Here is an 18,582-nt window from a genome sequence, read left to right on the forward strand (position 1 = left end):
AATAGTAAGCACATTTTGTCTTCTGGTTAATTCAACATATCCTGAAAATTTCAGCTTTATATTTTTAGCCGTTCCTGAGATATTGCTGACGCGCCCTTTTGACAACTTGCGCATACATAGTGTGTTTTTATTTAGTTCATCCTTTCGAGCCATATACAGAAGACAATTCCAATTTGCACTAAAATATTTACAGCGTAGTTGAGGACATTTCACACAATTAATCCGAATGTCGTTTTCTTTTGTTTATAGATAGTTTTATGGCATAAGTGATTCACCTAATAATAGCTGGTGCAATATAGCCAGGGCTTACCAATTGAGACTGGTTTACATACCCTTTAAAGAAGAATAAAGTCCAGCACTAACCACTTGTCTAAGAACCAGTGACTCTTTTGTTTGTTTGTGTGTTTTTTCGTAAGAGAAGAAACAACCCTTTGAAAAAGAAAAAAACTTCACCTAAAACCTACATCAGAACCTACACATTACTTAGCTATTGTACAAAACCGCTAGTCAAGCGATCTGGTGTATCCTACAAATAACAGACGATTTCCAAAGCGAAAATTGAAGTACATTTAAATGCAATTAAACAACACACTACTTGCCTCGGTAATTTGGTCTAATTTACTCGTTTCTGGATGGGGTAGCTCCATGGCATTTAAACCTACATTCCACGGCCATGGTAGCTCCACGGCGGGTGATGAATCTCAAAGCTCATCAAACCTTTCATCTTCATCGTCTTCAACGATGTCTCGAGTGATGTCAGCACTTGGATCCTTTCTTTATACCTAAAATTAACATATTAATTTTAAAAAATGCGAATTTGAAATCCTATAGAGAAGATTACATTCAACTAGGATTGTACCAAAGTTTGCTTTTTCAGTATGTGTGCAGACTGCACAAAATCAACTTGTTCCTGTTTTACATCAGGGAGGATTTTGAAAGTTTGTCTTAGAATATTTATAAAGATTGCGATTTCAGGGAAGTATTTGCAAGGCTAAGACCGTAGGTCCTTCTCTCTTTTCATGCTTGTCAGAAATTTGAAACTCTTTAAATTTGTTCCACTCTATCAGCAATAACAATAGGGATCTCTTTACTCAACTCTTCTGCCCCTTTTCCTAGGATATCGAAAGTGCATTGATTATCCTCCCTTGCTTTGTGTCGCAAACAAAATACTTTGTTACATCTACACTCACAGGGCATAAACTTAATTTTTTTTTTCTTGCACATTCCACATCTTGGTGTTCTTACTTTTGATTTAGTACTTTTGATTTATCAATATCATTATTTTATTTTTCTATGGGATATTCGTCAGCCAACTTCCTCCGGTCATATCGAGAACAAACACTGCAAAATTCACTCTGCTCCGAAGTTGTATAGAAGCCGCATCTACAAAGTTTTCGAGAAGGACAGTACTTTTTGAATTTTTACTCATACTAAGAACCGTAGAAAAGTTTTTGCTCTGGTTCCGATATCACACGGTATTTCTTCTTGATTTTTGAGCACAAGTTCGAGACGACCTTTATTTAGTTCCATTAAATTTTTGGGCAAATTTTATAACTTACGGTCTTTGGCCCAAGAGCCTTGGGGGGGGGGGTCTTGTCATTCTCCAAGGTATTGTTATTGGACTTTTCAACTATGTTGAACAAAATGGCTATTTCAAAGTTTTAATGGCTATAACGTGATATGGTATACGTACAACGCACGGTGTACGTACGTGATAGAAAATCAATTACCATCGCCTTGACTTTATGATACTAAAATTTCATACATATAACTGTTAAAATAAAGAAGTTATTTAAAATTGAAACGGTTGACTTGTGGCCCACCCTGTATATCACAAAATTGTCTCACAAAAAATAAATTACATATTTGACACATTTCAAAGGTTACACCTTAATTTGATCACCGTTTCACGATGATTTAAGTTAGTATGATTGGATGATCTGAAGGTGGACCCTTGTGCATCGAAAGTCACCAACTTCTTCCTACCTCAACTTTGTATCCTTAGCAATTGTGTTGGTTTCAACAGAAATTATTATGGACTAATAAATAAAACTCAAATCAGAAATTAGTAATATTGAATAAACTAAATAGGAATGTCAAAGTTGAAACAAGCAGAAGTTACGACAAATAAGAGTTGGGCTGATAGTAATTGTTTAGCGAGTTGCATTCGTTTTGGTGACGAAACTCTGTTAACTCTACAATATATTTTCTGACCTCCTGCAAAATGTTTTATTTAGTTATTACTCGAAATAAAAAAAAAACTTCGTTAATCAAAGATTGAAACGAAAAATTCTGAAGAGAATAAAATTGCTGTTTCCGTGAATTTTTCTCCTTTTTCTTATTTTATTTTCTAATATTTTAGGGTAATATTAGCTTCTATGACTACACACCAGTTGGCCGAATAATCAATCGACTATCTTCCGATATGGCACTTGTGGATGATACTCTCCCATTTGATTTGAACATTTTTCTGGCAACAAGCATTTCTCTTATTGGTAAGCTATTCAATATGTGTAGATATTGGTAAGCTATTCACAAAAATATCGTGCAGATATTTATTCTGGCACATAAAGCTATTATGCAAAAATCAATACTTAGACTAGAAATGAACACAGAAACTATCATAATTTCTGAGAAAAGTGACAAGGCTTTCTATGTTTTTTCTGTATGTTTAGAGGCCATGAAATGTGCCTCCAAACCGATTTTGGGTGAGGTTTTAATGTCCTGTATTGTTTCTGTAATAAAGAATATAATTTCCATAGTGATTCTTATGATCAGTTTCATGCTCAGTGGACCCATTATGGAAATAACTAAAATACATTTTAGTCGTTTTTAGATTAGTCATCGACCACTTAGTGTCATTTCCCAAAAATTTAACAGAACGAAATAAGGGTCGTCTCGAACATATGCTCTAAAATTAAAAAGAAATGTCGTGTGAATCTTAAATTATTGTGTTATGTTCTATGAGACAGTAAACTGTATATATAACTGTAATATAAACTGTAGTAAATCGAAATTGATTATAGTTGCAGGATCAGATGGAACCTGGTACAGAAGGAACTCATGCAACCATAGTAGCTGAAAAATGTAACAGTGCGTTAAAACAAAAATTATCAAGTTAAAAAGAATTGCCATTTGAAGCTGACACAGAAATGTTAGTTTCCGTTAATCTTAGCTGTAAAAATTTATTGGGAAAATACATGTATGGAAATTTTGAAAAATAACCTGAAACTCATCGAAAATGGTGTCGGATCAGGATAAAAGTGCACCATTGGAGGCAGTATGGTCGGAAACTCTTTTCAGGAAAATTACCCCCCCCCACCCCCACACCTTGAACAATAAGGAAAATTACTTTTTTGGATGTAAAGTACTTATATGCTTATTTTTCTTCTTTTGTTTCTCCACAGCTAGTGGGAAACTCATAGAGATATGTTCAAAAAGAGGGCTCCATTTTTAAACTTTTAAATTTTTATGCCTATTTTTTTTTGGCTTTTTTTTAAGCAAATGTTTTCACAGACAATGCTCTAGCGTTGCCTAAGTAAGAAGTCATGCACCTTTCATGTCTTACTTTTTCCTTGACCATTTTGTATCGAAGGCGTGATTCTAGAAACTTTGGAGGAGGCTCATATGATTGAAAATAGAAATTGAGGTGTCATTTCCAAAAGTAAAATATATTTTTATGGTAAATCACTCTTCTACTGAATCCTTTTTCCGCCAGGCCCCGCCATTACAACCCTTGCCCCCAGACTTTTGGGTTTGCATCAACCCCAAAGCCTTCTTTTATGATGGACTATTTTGAATAAAATTGCTATCTCAAAGTTTCTGTTGGATGCATTTTCGGAAAATAGGGCGTGTGGGAGGGGGGATAGCTATCTTCTGATCACTTTGACTTAAAAAAGGCACTAGAACTTCTGATTATCACTCCAATAAACCCTCTAAAGTATATACGGCTACTCTTTCAATAAGAACCTTATATACCCCCAGGATATAACGTACAAACCTTTGCCATGAGGGCTGTGGAGCTACGCTTCAACTACGCTAAATACACCCCCACCTTACTTCCTGCGCTGTAATCTCATTTATCAATGTGAACCTAAACATATGTGAAAAACATCATCATTATTATTTCTATACTTTTCTCGTAATGTTTGATAATTATCTTTTTAGGCACGACAATATTCAACTGTTTTGGGCTACCTTGGATAATACTTGCCCTTCTTCCACTTGCGATGATATACTTTCAACTTCAAAGTTATTATAGGCAGACCTACCGTGAATTAAGGCGTGTTGGTGCTATTACAATGTCACCTTTGTACGCCAGTTTTATTGAAACCTTCAATGGCTTGCCCATTATTCGAGCTTTCCGAATGACTTCTAGGTAAATGCATTTATTGCTTTAATTTCACAGTGAAATTTATGCTCTTCACTTTAAAATGAACAATTTGGTTATACCTTAACCTAAGAGTATATAAGTTAAACTAAGTATATTGAAAAAACAAACACTCTCTTAAGCACATTTGCGGTGTAAAATATTTAATAAAAGTCTAGACAGAAAAGGTGTTCAACTAAACTTAAGTTGGACCTCAAATATGAATGGTTAAATTTTTTGTAATTTGACGATGCCAAAATTTATCCTGACTTGGACGCTTATCTCGATTCTTCTCCCATTCCCGAGTCCGATAGAGTTCTAGATTGTGACTTTAGGGCAAATTGATTGTGCTATATTATCAGTATACGTGCATTTATGCTTGGTGGTAAAATAGAAACTTTGATATATAATGACTGCCCCCTTAAGGGCACCCTAGTAAAGAACAAGTTCTAGCCCATAGTAATCGAAATTTGAATACTATACAAAAGCAACGAGTATAACCTTCAATAACCAAGATAATGGATAAAATGAACGAAAAAAATAACTTTTGCTTCACATCCACAAACCTTAATCATTGGAAGGAAAGAAAAAGTAACTAAACAGTTAAAAGGCTCAGGAAAATGTCAAAAGAGATGAAAATCCTTTAAAAAGGAGAATAAAAATAAATGAAAACCTGTTGCACATGTTTTGCAAAATCCCTATGCAAACTCCTAACGATGATAACAGACTGTATAAGATTTCAACTAAAATAAGGCAATAGTAATTTTACATTCGTCCTCCCGAATATATAGCGTTTGTTGGTATTAATAACAAATTAGATACCTTGCACATAACATCGATCAATACACGCAAATTTAATGAATATGACTGCTGCTACAACTATTACTAATAACTCACTGCAGTGCCAAGCCAACTGTGACTAATATAGCTGCTTATGTTCTTCCTCCATCCCAATCTTGATTCTGGATGTATGGATTAAAAGGATGATGCCTGCCATCATCCTTTGATGATGCAAATGCCTGTTCATAATCTATAAAAATCACTTCCACATTATTAATCTAGGAATGAATATTATGTCGATGTATCCTCCCCCCTTCCAAAAACCGCCCTGTTCTTCTCCTAAAACTTTATCGACAGCATATCTAAATCTAAAAAATATCATCATACTAAGTATTTGGCTTCCTACACAAACAAAGCTAATGCCTGTATAATTACGACATTTATTCTTATCACCTTTTTTATTAATGGAATTAATTAGTTTTCCTAAAATCGCTAGGCATTTGCCCCTTTTCAAAAATTATATTCGTATTTTTCAGTAATTTATCTCTATCTTTACAATCGTCATGCTTCAAAAACTTATTTACCGCACTATCAGCACCTAAGACTTTTTTTTTAATCCTTTAATAGTGTCTCTAATTTTTCTTCGCAAAATAAATCTTCTTTCATGTCTTAATTTTCGCAGTTTTTTTTATACCTTTCTATCTAATTTTCTGTAGCTTTATCAAGGCTTAACACTCTCAAATGCTCTTAATGGAGATCTTTACTACATAGCTAATATATACAGAAATAGCACGAAGCCCAGTATTCTGGGCTTGTATGGCTACTCCTAGAATATTGTACATTACACAAACACCTTCCAGGTTACCACACCTTCCGTATACCAAAATAACAAATCAATATTATAATTCTGCTTAAAAAAAAAAATCACACTCATACAGGCAATGATGTTTCAACTGACAACAGAAATGAGTCCTATCTAACTTATTTTTCAAAAAAGAAGGCAACCCATTCCACGGCGCCGGAAGAGCATGGCGACTGGAAAATGTCGACCTTGTCGACACCTTCAGTGGTCTCCTGTACTGGCTTACCTGTCTAGTTCAAGAACTTTGAAGATCCGCAGCTGTCGAAAACATATTCCGAAAGTAAACCAGAATAATATGATTAATAATGTCAAGCATAAGCAAAATCTTATACAACCTACTTAATCCAGAGAACGGCAGTATTTGGACGCGAGAATCGAACAATACAATACAAACTTTTCTTCGTGATATGACCGATTCACCAATATCAAGTTCTTTCAGCCATGGGTAATAGTTTGCCCATTTCCCAAAAACAGTAAAGGTACACTTGTTGTAATTAATTTTGAGCTTGTTAAGTATCATCCGTCTCTCTATGCGGATCTTATATTCCTTCATTAAGGACAAGAGTCGACTATCAGTAAGTGCTATAACTGAATGGTTGGTGTCGTCGGTAAAAAGAACAAGTGATTTTCTTGGTTTTGAATTTGCAGTCTCTTCACTCAAATCCGTCACCAATTCAGAACGTGCGCGTTGAAGATCATTTATATGAATTGCGAACAGCAAGGGGCTAGGAAGGGAGCCTTGGGGTACTCCTTAGTTTATTGTAAAATCTCTCAACTCAGCCTCGTTCACTCGTACTTATAGTGACCGTCTCTTCAAAAAAGAAGCAAGAATCTTCTGGGCGTTTCCTCTGATTCCAGCATTTTCTGATTTCTTTAACGGAATCTCATGGTCTGCGGTATCAAATGCCTTGAGAGGATATCCAAATAAATAGTTGCAATTTTAAGCTTGTCATCAAGCGCATCATTTATTGTAGTTGTCAGAAACTGTATAGCATGCTCCGTTGAAAAACCTCTTCTAAATCCAAATTGGCTCTTGTAAAAAAATTTCTTTTTTCCATAAATTCCTTTATTCGGATATATATTATCTTTCCAAAAACCCGCGACGAAATCGGCAGGAGTGAGATCGGTCTATAGTTGTTAAAATCACTTTGATCACTACCTTTATGTAAAGGTACAACTCTGGTTTTCTTAAAATGATCAGGGAATTTTCTTTCTTCGAGGCAACCATTTATTAATGACACAAAATTTAGGTAAGATAAGACTTGTTACTTTTAATGATAGGATATCTGCTTCCGCTGCTCCATTTCGAATATCACTAGCAATTTCATTCACCTCATGCATAGAAGTTGGCCGAAGGCAAAGACTGGTATTACTTGGCGGCGATAGGTATTTCTCGAAAGTTCCATCATTGGGGTTGTTTTCTATGGAAGACTTCATCCTCTCATCTGCTTCCGAAAAATGTTGGGCCAAATCGTTTACTAAATCTGTTGCTTCGCCATTTCCATTGCCTGTGGGCAGAACAACTTTTTTTCCTCCAAATAACTGACTTTATGGTGTTCCAAGTTATAGCATCGTTTCCTTGAATTTCTTGCCACTTACTTTTGAAATACTTATTTTTTGTTTTCCGTAGCAACATATTTAATGCGACATTGTACTTTCTATAAATTTGTCGATCTGTTTTAAGGAACACTGACCATATAGAGGCTGTGGCTTTTTGTCGCAGATTTCAGACGTGCTTTTGTCATCCAAGGTTTCTTAGGAGTGTCAGTTTTATGTTGCACAGAAGACAATTTTACACACGCCCTTTCGAGCAAAAAAAAATAAAAAATCGTCTTCTCATACCATTTGGTCTCATACCATCTATTTTCTCCAGTTCATTCTTAGACAAAGATCGTTGATTAAAATAATCACAATCATTCTTTGGTTCAGAACCATGAAGACTGAGTCCGTTTACTTCACAAGTAATAACCTTAGTAGTCAGATGTATCGTTTACTATCAGTCACGATCGACATTACTTCACATTTTGCTTTAAATGCACAAAAAATTTATCAATTAATGTCGCTCTATTTTCAGTTACTCCACTGGAAACATTAATTACAGGGAATAGGCTATGACTGATCATCGTGTAAATGAACTGTCGAGATTATCGGCCATCAACATTTAAGTCTTTATTAAAATCCCCACAATCCCACACTGAGACCTAGATATGGGCAACTTTTTCAATAATTCCTCCAACAGCTCAAAAAACCGAACTAAAGGGGACGATGGCGTTCTATAAAGAATAAAAACCAAAAGACTCCCTTGTCGATGTTTAACCTCCAGTACTGCGCTCTTTATTGCCATTTTAATATAAACTGATAAATCGTCCCTCACCTCGACTTCTAGATCTGATTTCACGTAAGCTGCCAATTCACCATGCCTGTATTCGCACCTATTTTTCCTATAAAAATTATAACCATTAATGTCTAATAAAGATTCATTACTAAAATTCAACCACGTTTCCGTCAGACGTAATATATCAATACCACGGCTATTTTCAACTAACTCTGACGAATATCTGTGAGAACTGTTTAGTCCTCTACAGTTTAAATGAAACAAATTCAACTCCTTATCTTTTACAGGGTTATCTCTACACAAGTCACTAGAAAATACATACTTCGCAGAATCACTAAAATCAGGCGTCAGCACTTCACTATCCTCATCCAAGCTTTCATGTAGAACAGCATTCCATTTTTCAAAAAAAATCAACCGGATTTCTCTCGAGCAGTTCTCAATTTTACTTCTAAGGTCCGCAGTTATACTTAATATATTCAAAAATTTTCCAACACGAATGCATAACGTCTGATACATAATGTCTCCATAATACTAAATTTTTCTGCTTTGCTTTACATCCAAATATACACTCAAAATAACAAAACAAAAACAAACTCTATTACTATTGGAACTTATCATCCAATAGTACAGCCCAACTTGGCTCTGCCCAACTCTCTAACAATTTTCTTATCGCTAAATCCTGCCCAGTTTCTCTCTTTATCTACGCAAGTCATAGTTAGGATTTTTTAGATCCTTGGCAATTCTATCCATGGCTTACATACTCTTATTCATACTCCAATGGTTTCTAAAAAGTCATTAATTCTGAGAAATTCAGGTGATTGTCTTCGACCGTCTGCTTGATATAACCATTATTCTCTTATTTTTTCTGTTATTAGCTACTGTGTGAATTCTTTATATGCTCGTCTTGTATCGTTTTTTTTTTGTGTACACCCTTATCTCATTGCCATTGTATTCCTACACCTCTTTCTTCTCTAGCTGAAGTAATTAAGAAGCTTAAGTTAGATAATGTCGGCGGTATTTCTAGGACTCGCCTTTCATTCGACTGCTACCCTCGTTGATCATGTACATTTACTTTTCTAGATGTGTATTTGAACATCTAGTGTACTGAAGAATTTTCTGTGTGGCAATGTTTCTTCAGTTTTATAGAGGGGAAAGTCACCTTTAAATTGCTCTTCTTATCAACCAATTACTGTCTCCTGCGCTTTAAGTAAAATTTTTGAATATATACTTCCACCCTTTGTGGCCAATAATATATGTAAGGGAGACAATCAGTTATTTGTATTTTCTATTTGTATTTTATGTGTTTTTCTGTCAAATACTGTGTTAGTTGTAACTAGATTGTTATTTTTCCTTCGCTACTCCAGTGGAAGGACTTTGACTTTCAAAATTAGCATTAATATTTTCAAAGTATTTGGTCATGTTTATCTGTTTTTAATCGTAGTAGAAACTTTTTTTCTGCTAACTTTCCGAATTTAGAGGTTTTCTTTCAATATTTGCATAATAAGAGGCTATGGCTTGTTGGAACAATTGGGGCTATGGATGGGGCAGCCAATTTTCCTATTACTACTCAATTTGTATAGGAGTGGGGTTGCTGGAATGCTCAGGGGCAAAAAAGTCATAAAAGGATGGCTGATGGTCCTCTGACCACTTTTGAATGTCGGAGTGTGTGCCAGAGCATTCAGTTTCTAAAATCATGAGCATTCTCCCAAGTTTCTACGTTCACTCGTTTTGCGCGAACTGGCTAGGAAAGTTAGAAATAATAACAAATACTAGACATATTGCTCTTTACTTTATCAACGCTACTGCTTTGACTGCAAAATGTTTTTGTGAAGAAGCAGGCTGTTGTGTAAATTGAGGTCCTCGCTTATGAGAATGTGGGGATTTTGTCCTCCTGAGGGATCATGGGGACATCTTGTAGTATTGGTAAATACAGATCACCTCGTATCACCCTCAAAGTATTGAACTTAAATTTATTCTGAATTGGTTTAGATTTTGTTTTCTTATGTTGCAACAATTTTTAATCCTTGTGTTTTTTATAACTAAGGAATTAATTGTCCGAAATTTAAGAACAAAAAACCACCAAACCAAAAATTAATGCCCAAAAACTCACTTTTGTCTATTATGCTTCTCCAAATTTCAGGTTTATCCAAGGCAATGAAATCAAGATTGATGGAAACTTAAGGTGTGTCTTCGCTAGCTATGCCACGAGCAGCTGGCTTGCAATGAGGGTACAACTCCTTGGAGTGGGACTAACATCCGCCATATGCCTTGTCGCTGTCTTACAACATCATTTTCATACAGTTGATCCAGGTAAATAATAGTGTCCAAGTTGAAAGTACGTAATGCTTTCAAATTTTTATTTTCAAGATTGTTCAATTGCATGAAAAAAAGAACAATGGGATATATATGCGGAGAAAATGAATTGCTGCTTATATTATAATATGCCAGTCATTCGGGGGGGGGGGGGGGTGTTTAGATATTTGTGTTTATCTATCTTTGATTATGAATAGCTCTTTTTTTCACAAATGTACTTAATTTACTTAATGAGATTGTCTAGCATTTTATGATCAAAAAGGCTCTTCTCTACATTGGGTATTAACACGGATTGAGCAAAGCATGGTTTGAAAAAGAAAGCTTGTCCAACTGTTTAGCAGAAAGCTAGACATGTAGCCTTTGTTTTCAAGTGGAACTACGCAAGGATTTTCCTTGTCTGTAATTTTCATACCTGTATCTTCGTAATCTGCATTAATCAAGGCACTAAATGGGTCCTAAGCTTCTCCTTCTCCTGTCGTCCCTTCCAATCTCAACGTCTTACGAGAATGGTGGGCGCGTTGCCTTTTTTTTGTCAGAATCAAGTGACAATTTAAAAGCTATACGATTTTACAGCCATCTTTACCGCTTTTCTCTACTAACTTTTCTAGCAGAGATACAGGCATGTTAGATCTTGTTTGGCCTGGATTCGTGGAAGGGTTTCTAATAGATGTAACTAGAGGGTCATGTTGGCTCATGGTCTCTTTAAAACACCTCCTCTATCCTAATGCTAACTTTTTAGTAAAAAGTAGGCTTATAATTTCTTGTTTCAATCAGTCATGCAGGAATTCTCAAGTAGTATTATTCCTGGAAGAAATTGATCTCATCACCTAGCCATTTTTCAGAAAGGCAGGTCTATTAAGCCTTGTTTTAAATGGAATCATGCAAGGATTTTCAGTTCTGTTATTGCAGGCATAAAATAGGTCCTTTGTCCCTCCAGCATCTCTCGGCCTCTATACTATAATTACTATAATTTATATTTATTACTATGATACTTATTATAATTTATTTGAATTAAAATAATATGATGGTTTCCAATTATTGTGGGTTGAGGCAAAAAGTTGTCATCTATAAATATAGAAACTAACAAACAAAATTTTTTATTGCATAAACAGTATATACCTTTAATGCTGATACCAAATGTGCAAAATCCATTAATTCTTAATTGAACCATCAAAAGTTATTAGCTTAAGATAGTTTGTATAATTTTAGAAAATGGGGTTAAATATCTGCAAAAAGGGAGGCAATCTTGATGAAAACTTGATCAAGAAATTCAGCCTGTCTGGAAAGCCTAAAGCAACTAACAATGACAACTACTAAGGTTATTAATAGAGTAACAATATTTTGTGTTTTTCTTGAGAAGGATGGTCGCGTTTTTTTTTTTTTTTTTTTTTTTTTTTTTTTTTTTTTTTTTTTTTTTTTTTTTTTTTTTTTTTTTTTTTTTTTTTTTTTTTTTTTAGAAACCTAGAAAAGATTTAGTATTTTTGATTCTCGGGATTTTGATATTTCTATGTTCTACACAAGTACAACTTTTTATGATCTATGATGTTTCATTTAGCTTCTTGCCTATACTATTCAATGGGCTATAAAAGATAATTTCTTCTTCTTGGAAATTTTACTAAATATAGCGGGCCATTTCTTCTCTTTTTCATAAACCCCATACAATTAAAAAAAAATTAAATTTTCTATCTCTTACCGCTTCTGAGCTTTCTAAGACTGATTACCAAAAAACTGATAAATAATCAGTGGTGTCGCTCTACAGTACAATTCAAGTCCCTCGAGTTTCGAGCATGTTTCATTCTTAAACTTTCATGTTTTAGAACTGTTAATCATGGTCTTATTCCTTCAGGAATCGTGGGATTGCTTGTAACATATTCCTTGACCATGAATGGTATGTTAAGTGCATCTGTGACCTCCTTCGCTGATACAGAAAGAGATTTAGTCTCAGTTGAACGAACGGAAGCCTATACGAAAAAAGTAGTACCTGAAAAATGGCGAGGAGTTACAAGTCCACCTGTCTCGTGGCCTCAGCAAGGAGCGGTTACATTTGAAAATGTTTGCTTACAATATAGGTAAGATTTGTTCGTTTCCTGTGTTCACTTTATTATTTGCTTAAAGAGAATAACCCCCTCCGCCCCAAAAAGAAGAAAATGAACATTTTTAAAACAGATAATTGTCTGTTGATCTTTGAGTTAACCCAGTTGTGTCGACTTAGAAGAGAGTTATATATTATTCTTTGCCCGCTTTTTATGGAACAAATATATTTGGGGGGGGGGGGGGGCATGTGATTGGGAATAGAAAGTTTTAGTGTCCTCTTTAAGTGCCAAAACTAATCAAGAGTAGTCAGTCTCCTTCTGTCCCTTTTTTTTCCTCCGTAGCCTTCTGTAGTATTGGGTGGAAGTTTGGGGATAGTTCCGTATGCTTCGAGTGGTCAAAGAGTCCCATAAATTTACACCCAAGGTGAATATGACCCACGTAGTTTCAGATAAAGCGTCCCAAAATAAGCAGATGCATTATTCTTTGCACATTCATTTTAGTGGAAAAGTTGGGTATGTTGGACTTTATTGAAACCAAAATCATGCGAGGTATTTAAATCTTGCGATTGGAAGCACAGATCAAACCACTTGACCCTCCACCATTTTATCAGAAAGGTATACGTGTTATTCAAACGAGAATCCAGCAAGGATTTTTAATTTATCGGATCAATGCTCTTTCCGTATTCCCCCTTCCAACCAAACCCAGTACACATTCTTTTGTAAAGAAGGTAGTAATGTCTAATTGTTAGAAGGATCCATTAGTTGCCCCAAGACCCCCTCAAAATCTCCCTCACTTTACAGCAAGTCAAGTGGTTAGTGGTCGAGGTATGAGGCTGCAATGGAAGTTTTTCTGTAGAAACTGTAACCTAAGCAATTTATTATTTCTCTCTCTCTTTCTGTCTTCTCTCGCTGCATCTCTACCTCCACGTCTCCCTCTCCACGTCTCCCTCTCCACTCTCTCTCTCTCTCTCTCTCTCTCTCTCTCTCTCTCTCTCTCTCTCTCTCTCTCTCTCTCTCTCTCTCTCTCCTCTCTCTCTCTCTCTCTCTCTCTCTCTCTCTCTCTCTCTCTCTCTCTCTCCCCCTTCTATGTATAAGATGGTTTTTACACTCCCTGAATTTACTTTGCATTTATGCTTTCCAGAAACTTTTTGTCTGCTTGTTTTGCTTCCTGTTTTTATTTTAAACTTCCGTAATCTTATCTAGGGAGCATTTACCTTTTGCGTTGGATAACATTACCTTCGAAGTTAATGCAGGTGAAAAGATTGGTATCGTTGGACGAACAGGGAGTGGAAAAACCTCATTGTTTAAAGCTCTTTTTAGAATTGTGGAAGTTACAACTGGTGATATCATTATTGACGACTTAAGTATTCGACTTCTTCCATTACATGACCTTCGATTCCGAATTGCGATAATTCCACAGGATCCATTTCTTTTTTCTGGTATGTTTGTATTTTACCACTGATTTTAGTTGTTCATCCTATTATTTATTTTGTGCTGTATTTGGCATAAAGAATGTAATGTAACAACATCGGTGTGCCTTCTATTTACTCCATGCTTCTTTGGCACGTCAAAATGCTACATCATTTATCGATCCTGAACAGATCTACGTGATTAAATCGGCGCCATAGCTAAATTTATTGTGTATTGGCAGGGTAATGTAGATCAGGAGGATCAAGATATAATTGAACATATAGTACCCCACTAATCCTTTCTTTGACTGTTTTTCGGCAATTATTTCTTGTGAAAACGTCAGATTCGACTTTTAGGCGGAACAGCGACAAGAAATTAAGATTTATTTTGCTAATTGTATGTAAACACGAGGAATCGGTATTGTAAATAATGCGAAGAACTGTTAAGATTTATTATAAATGTTGAGACTGGTCCAGGACATGATTTAAATGTAAATGATAGTTTTAATCTCTATTTAGTAAAACTAGAGCATGTACATGTATTTTTTACGCAGTGCCTCATTAAAAAAAAAATTAATCCATGAGTGTATTCTTATCTTTTCAGTAAGGTTATATGAAAAAGAAGCTGGTTATGGCAATATCCCATTGTGAAAGAATCCCTCTACTCCACTGTTGCCATTAAATTACTGATTTCTTTCTTCTTTTTTTTTTAATGGAACTTATTTCATGTGAAATATACAGTATGGAGCCTTGTTTTGCCGCGGAGAGGAATGACTTTTGGATGTAGTTGATCATGTCTCCTGTTGCAATAAGCATGTCTAAGGTCATTTAAAAGCTGGAATTAATACATCGTATTGATAATCTTAGGGTTATGCTAAACATTAATGCAGAAAACGCCATGACAAATCCTAAAGAAGATACGGCACTTAGCTTACTGAATTGTAGATTTCTTTTTTTTTCAACTCCATAACGGTCATTCATGAAATTGTTTTGCATGGCGATACTCACACACATCCCTAAGGTGTGCTATTAGTCTCGACATAGTTTAGATCGGTTCCGCGTAGTTTGGGAGTGACAAGGAAGTAATCTTGTCTCAGGGCACAGCAACTGTTTGGGTGCCATTTAGATAAACGCTTCTTTTTTTTTTAATGTCTTTGGGTCATTCTCTAATGTCTCTAATATTTTTGGGTACTATGAGCCATTGTGAGACTAGTAGCTTTTTCCCATCCCATTAGAATTTCCATCGCTATTTCCCATCGAATTAGCGATGTAAATCTAAATACTCTGTAGAATAGAATATATTTATTCGCTAAAATTGCTAGAGGCAACATGAGCATAGCAATGTTGAAACAGACGATAAAACAAAGCAAGGATCAAGAAAAAAAAACAAAAAAAAACAGGAGCATCAAAAATTTAAGTTAGCATGTGCTGCTTGGAGGTCAAGAAACCATTAAAATTGTATATCTGCAATATTTCAAAAACTGCACAGGGATTGAATTAAAACTTTCAGGGGGTGTTAGGGTCTACATGGACCTCAGTTTTGAATTGGGGAAGCGGCCAAAAATAGGTCTTAAGACACTAGTTTCCAAGTTGTTAAGATAAGATATCTGCAACATCTTGGGAATGGCTTGAAAACCGAGTTGAAATTTTAAGAGAGATGGGGAAAAAGGAGAGGAAACAAAAGTAAAATTTTGTTTCTAAGGGCAGAGGATGAGGGACGCTAGGGCAAAAAAAAAATGTATACCTCCTATCCAGCTTAAAAGTTTGTGCACTGTTAGATCGAGTAATTAACTTTAAAGTAGTGACGTACCTCGAAAGATAGCGGATGCAGCGTGGCTATTAAAATGGTGTATGAGCAATACTTTGCAAACGGCTCGAGGAATGGATTTTAAACTTTCAGGGAGTGTCGAAAGAGCAAGTGAACAAATATTGAGAGCGGATTGGAGGATCGATTTGAAACTTTCAAGTATTGGAGGAGGGCCAAAAGACTTTAAGTTGTATGTTTAGGGGGTGATGAGGGGACCAAAAATTTCTTTTGATTCGATCCGCCTTGAAAGTTTATGTACGATAAGACCACGTAGGATCAAGAATCTATTCAGAGTGAAGTAGCGAGGTAGATAAAAAGAAATTATACGTACCCTGGTTATCAAAATAGTAGATTTAACAAAGGTCGACAGAGAGTTAGAACCTGATACACCTCTTTTATCACAAAAACAATACCTTCAAAAACAATTCACACTTCTCATGAAGAGAAAGAAGAAGAAAAAGAGGGGTGAGATACATATGAGAATCACCAAATAAATTAGAAAATAATAGAAGAGCTCCCTACTGTAAGCTGAAAGAAGTAACTACTTGAAATTCTTTTCAAAATTTTTGTGTTAAGGTTATTCATTTACTGACTCAAATAACTTCGCTTATTTGCAAAGAGGATTAATACCTTAGGCTTGATCTTGCACAGCTCTTGACATATAACAATATTGATTTTAAATCAAAAGTTGCAGTACATTCACAAAAAAAAAATCTTTTTGTTGGGTTTTCAAAAACCATATCCACAAATTAAAATGAAAAAATTGTCTTGAATCAAGAATTTCAAGAAATAAATAGATGTTTTAGTTTCAGATAGTTTTTTAGTTTTCCAAGGTGTCTCTAGAATTATTATAGATTTGTTCTGAACAATTTTTAGCCGTTGTAGGCTTGAAAGGAAGCCCAACATCTAAACGGCCCAACATCCTAACGCCTAAAACGGGACCATACGTTGCTTGAGCTTGAAATAACGTTGACACGTTGCCAGATAAGGTGGACCACTTTGCAGAAAGCACATTTGAAAATAATTTTGGTTATATGGAGCGGTGACGTCCGAAGACGGGTTGAAAATTTATTTTTACTCTACCAACAAGGTTTATGGACAGGACTAAACAAATCTAAATAAAGACAAAACATTTTGAAGTTCAGTTTGTCATTGGCAAAGTAGTTTTCAAATCATTATAATATCAAAAATGGCACTAAAAATCTAAAATTGCTGAGACTTACAAGAATTAATATTATTGTACTTCAAATAAACAATCTACTTCCATTTGTCTGATGTGCACTGCCTTTTATGCATACTTTCTTTGCTTTAAACACATTCCGTTCAAGTGTCTAGAAAATCCGTCGGTAAATCATGTATTTCTTCGTCATTTTCAAGTTCAACAAATTATACAGATTGCTTCGAAAATAGCCAATATTCATTTTAAGTTTTAATGCGTTATCAATTTTCCATGTGTTTGCATGAAATATAATGAAAACAAAAGATTTGACAAATAAAGACTTCTATGGAAACAATAGAATGAAGTTCTCCAGAATTTAAGTAATCTTAGAATTTTTTTTCATTTTCTGTAATTGCTATTATTATTGTGATTTTCTTCTTTTTTTATGTTGGTCTTTTGACAAATAAAACCCTACTGATCGAAATGTATTTTTTGTTTGGTAAAATGAGAATGACGCTCTGACCTTAAGATGGTTTAAGGGAGGGGTTGGCAACCCCACCCAAATTTGCGGTAATTTACACTTTTTTAAGTTTGACTTTACTGTTTGCTTGGTTTTGCACTTTTTGGATTGTGTCGAGTCTTCCATAGTTTTATCTGTTATTTATGGAATTTATGTGATATTTTGTTGTAATTTTGTTCATTTTAGGTTTCATTTATTCATTAATAGTAATCTCAGTTTAAGTTCTTAAACAACTTTATTTCTGATCGTTTTAAGTTTAATATGTAGTTTTCTGTGAGATTTTTGAAAATATCTCAAAATGTGATCATATTAAGATCACTAAATAATTGTATCTATTCACGAATGTTAAGCGTTGTTTTTGTTGTCAGAAAAGATGTTTGGGTCCTCATGTTTTACATAGATGCGTTTTGCGTAAGGTTTTCTGTAATAGACTTGTTTTAAAAACTGGTTTTTTGTATAGTTTTAATAATTGCACACCTAAAAATATATTTATTTTTTGTAAAATGGCTTCCGACATCCGGCAAAACCGTGACTGGCGTTGACAACTTCCTGGAGTGGTGTACCACGCTCTAGTTTGCGTGATTTAATAAGACATTTCCATTAATAGTTCTAGAGATTAGCCAAAATCAAGCGAGTAGCTAGTGGCCTCTTGGTGGTGTGTAACGTGTAGGCTATTTGTTTGCACAACTGGAATTTTTTTTTTCGCAAAATAAGTTCTGGCTTAGCTTAAGAGACATAAAACTGAAATTGGCCCTGGTGCTGAAAAAACTTGCTACGCCTCTGTTTCCACGTCCTAGTAACCTAGAGAATTCAGAAGAATTCACCGTGAATCAAAGTAACGCATTTTTAGTTTACACACATAGTGTGTCTTATTACTTCACCGTGTCTGACACGGCCAACCAACCGCTTTCGTCGCTTCTGACATGCTTACCTAAGGTCTATAAAAGATGGTTACCGTGCCGTTACTCATTGGGTTCCCTATTGATAAATTCTTC

The 18,582-nt window shown here is 35.1% G+C and overlaps 1 protein-coding gene across 3 annotated transcripts in view; it reads left to right on the forward strand.

Moving 5' to 3' along the window:
- Positions 1-18,582, forward strand: part of LOC136029167 (ATP-binding cassette sub-family C member 10-like) — an 83,475-nt gene that overhangs the window by 51,858 nt on the left and 13,035 nt on the right. For all 3 annotated transcript variants that reach the window (XM_065707276.1, XM_065707278.1, XM_065707275.1), the window contains exons 12-16: positions 2,363-2,495; positions 4,168-4,378; positions 10,487-10,656; positions 12,506-12,728; positions 13,896-14,131. In XM_065707276.1, the coding sequence (XP_065563348.1) occupies positions 2,363-2,495; positions 4,168-4,378; positions 10,487-10,656; positions 12,506-12,728; positions 13,896-14,131 (973 nt within the window). The remainder of the gene's footprint in view (positions 1-2,362; positions 2,496-4,167; positions 4,379-10,486; positions 10,657-12,505; positions 12,729-13,895; positions 14,132-18,582) is intronic.

Source organism: Artemia franciscana, chromosome 7, assembly GCF_032884065.1.
Source record: "Artemia franciscana chromosome 7, ASM3288406v1, whole genome shotgun sequence".
NCBI lineage: Eukaryota > Metazoa > Arthropoda > Branchiopoda > Anostraca > Artemiidae > Artemia > Artemia franciscana.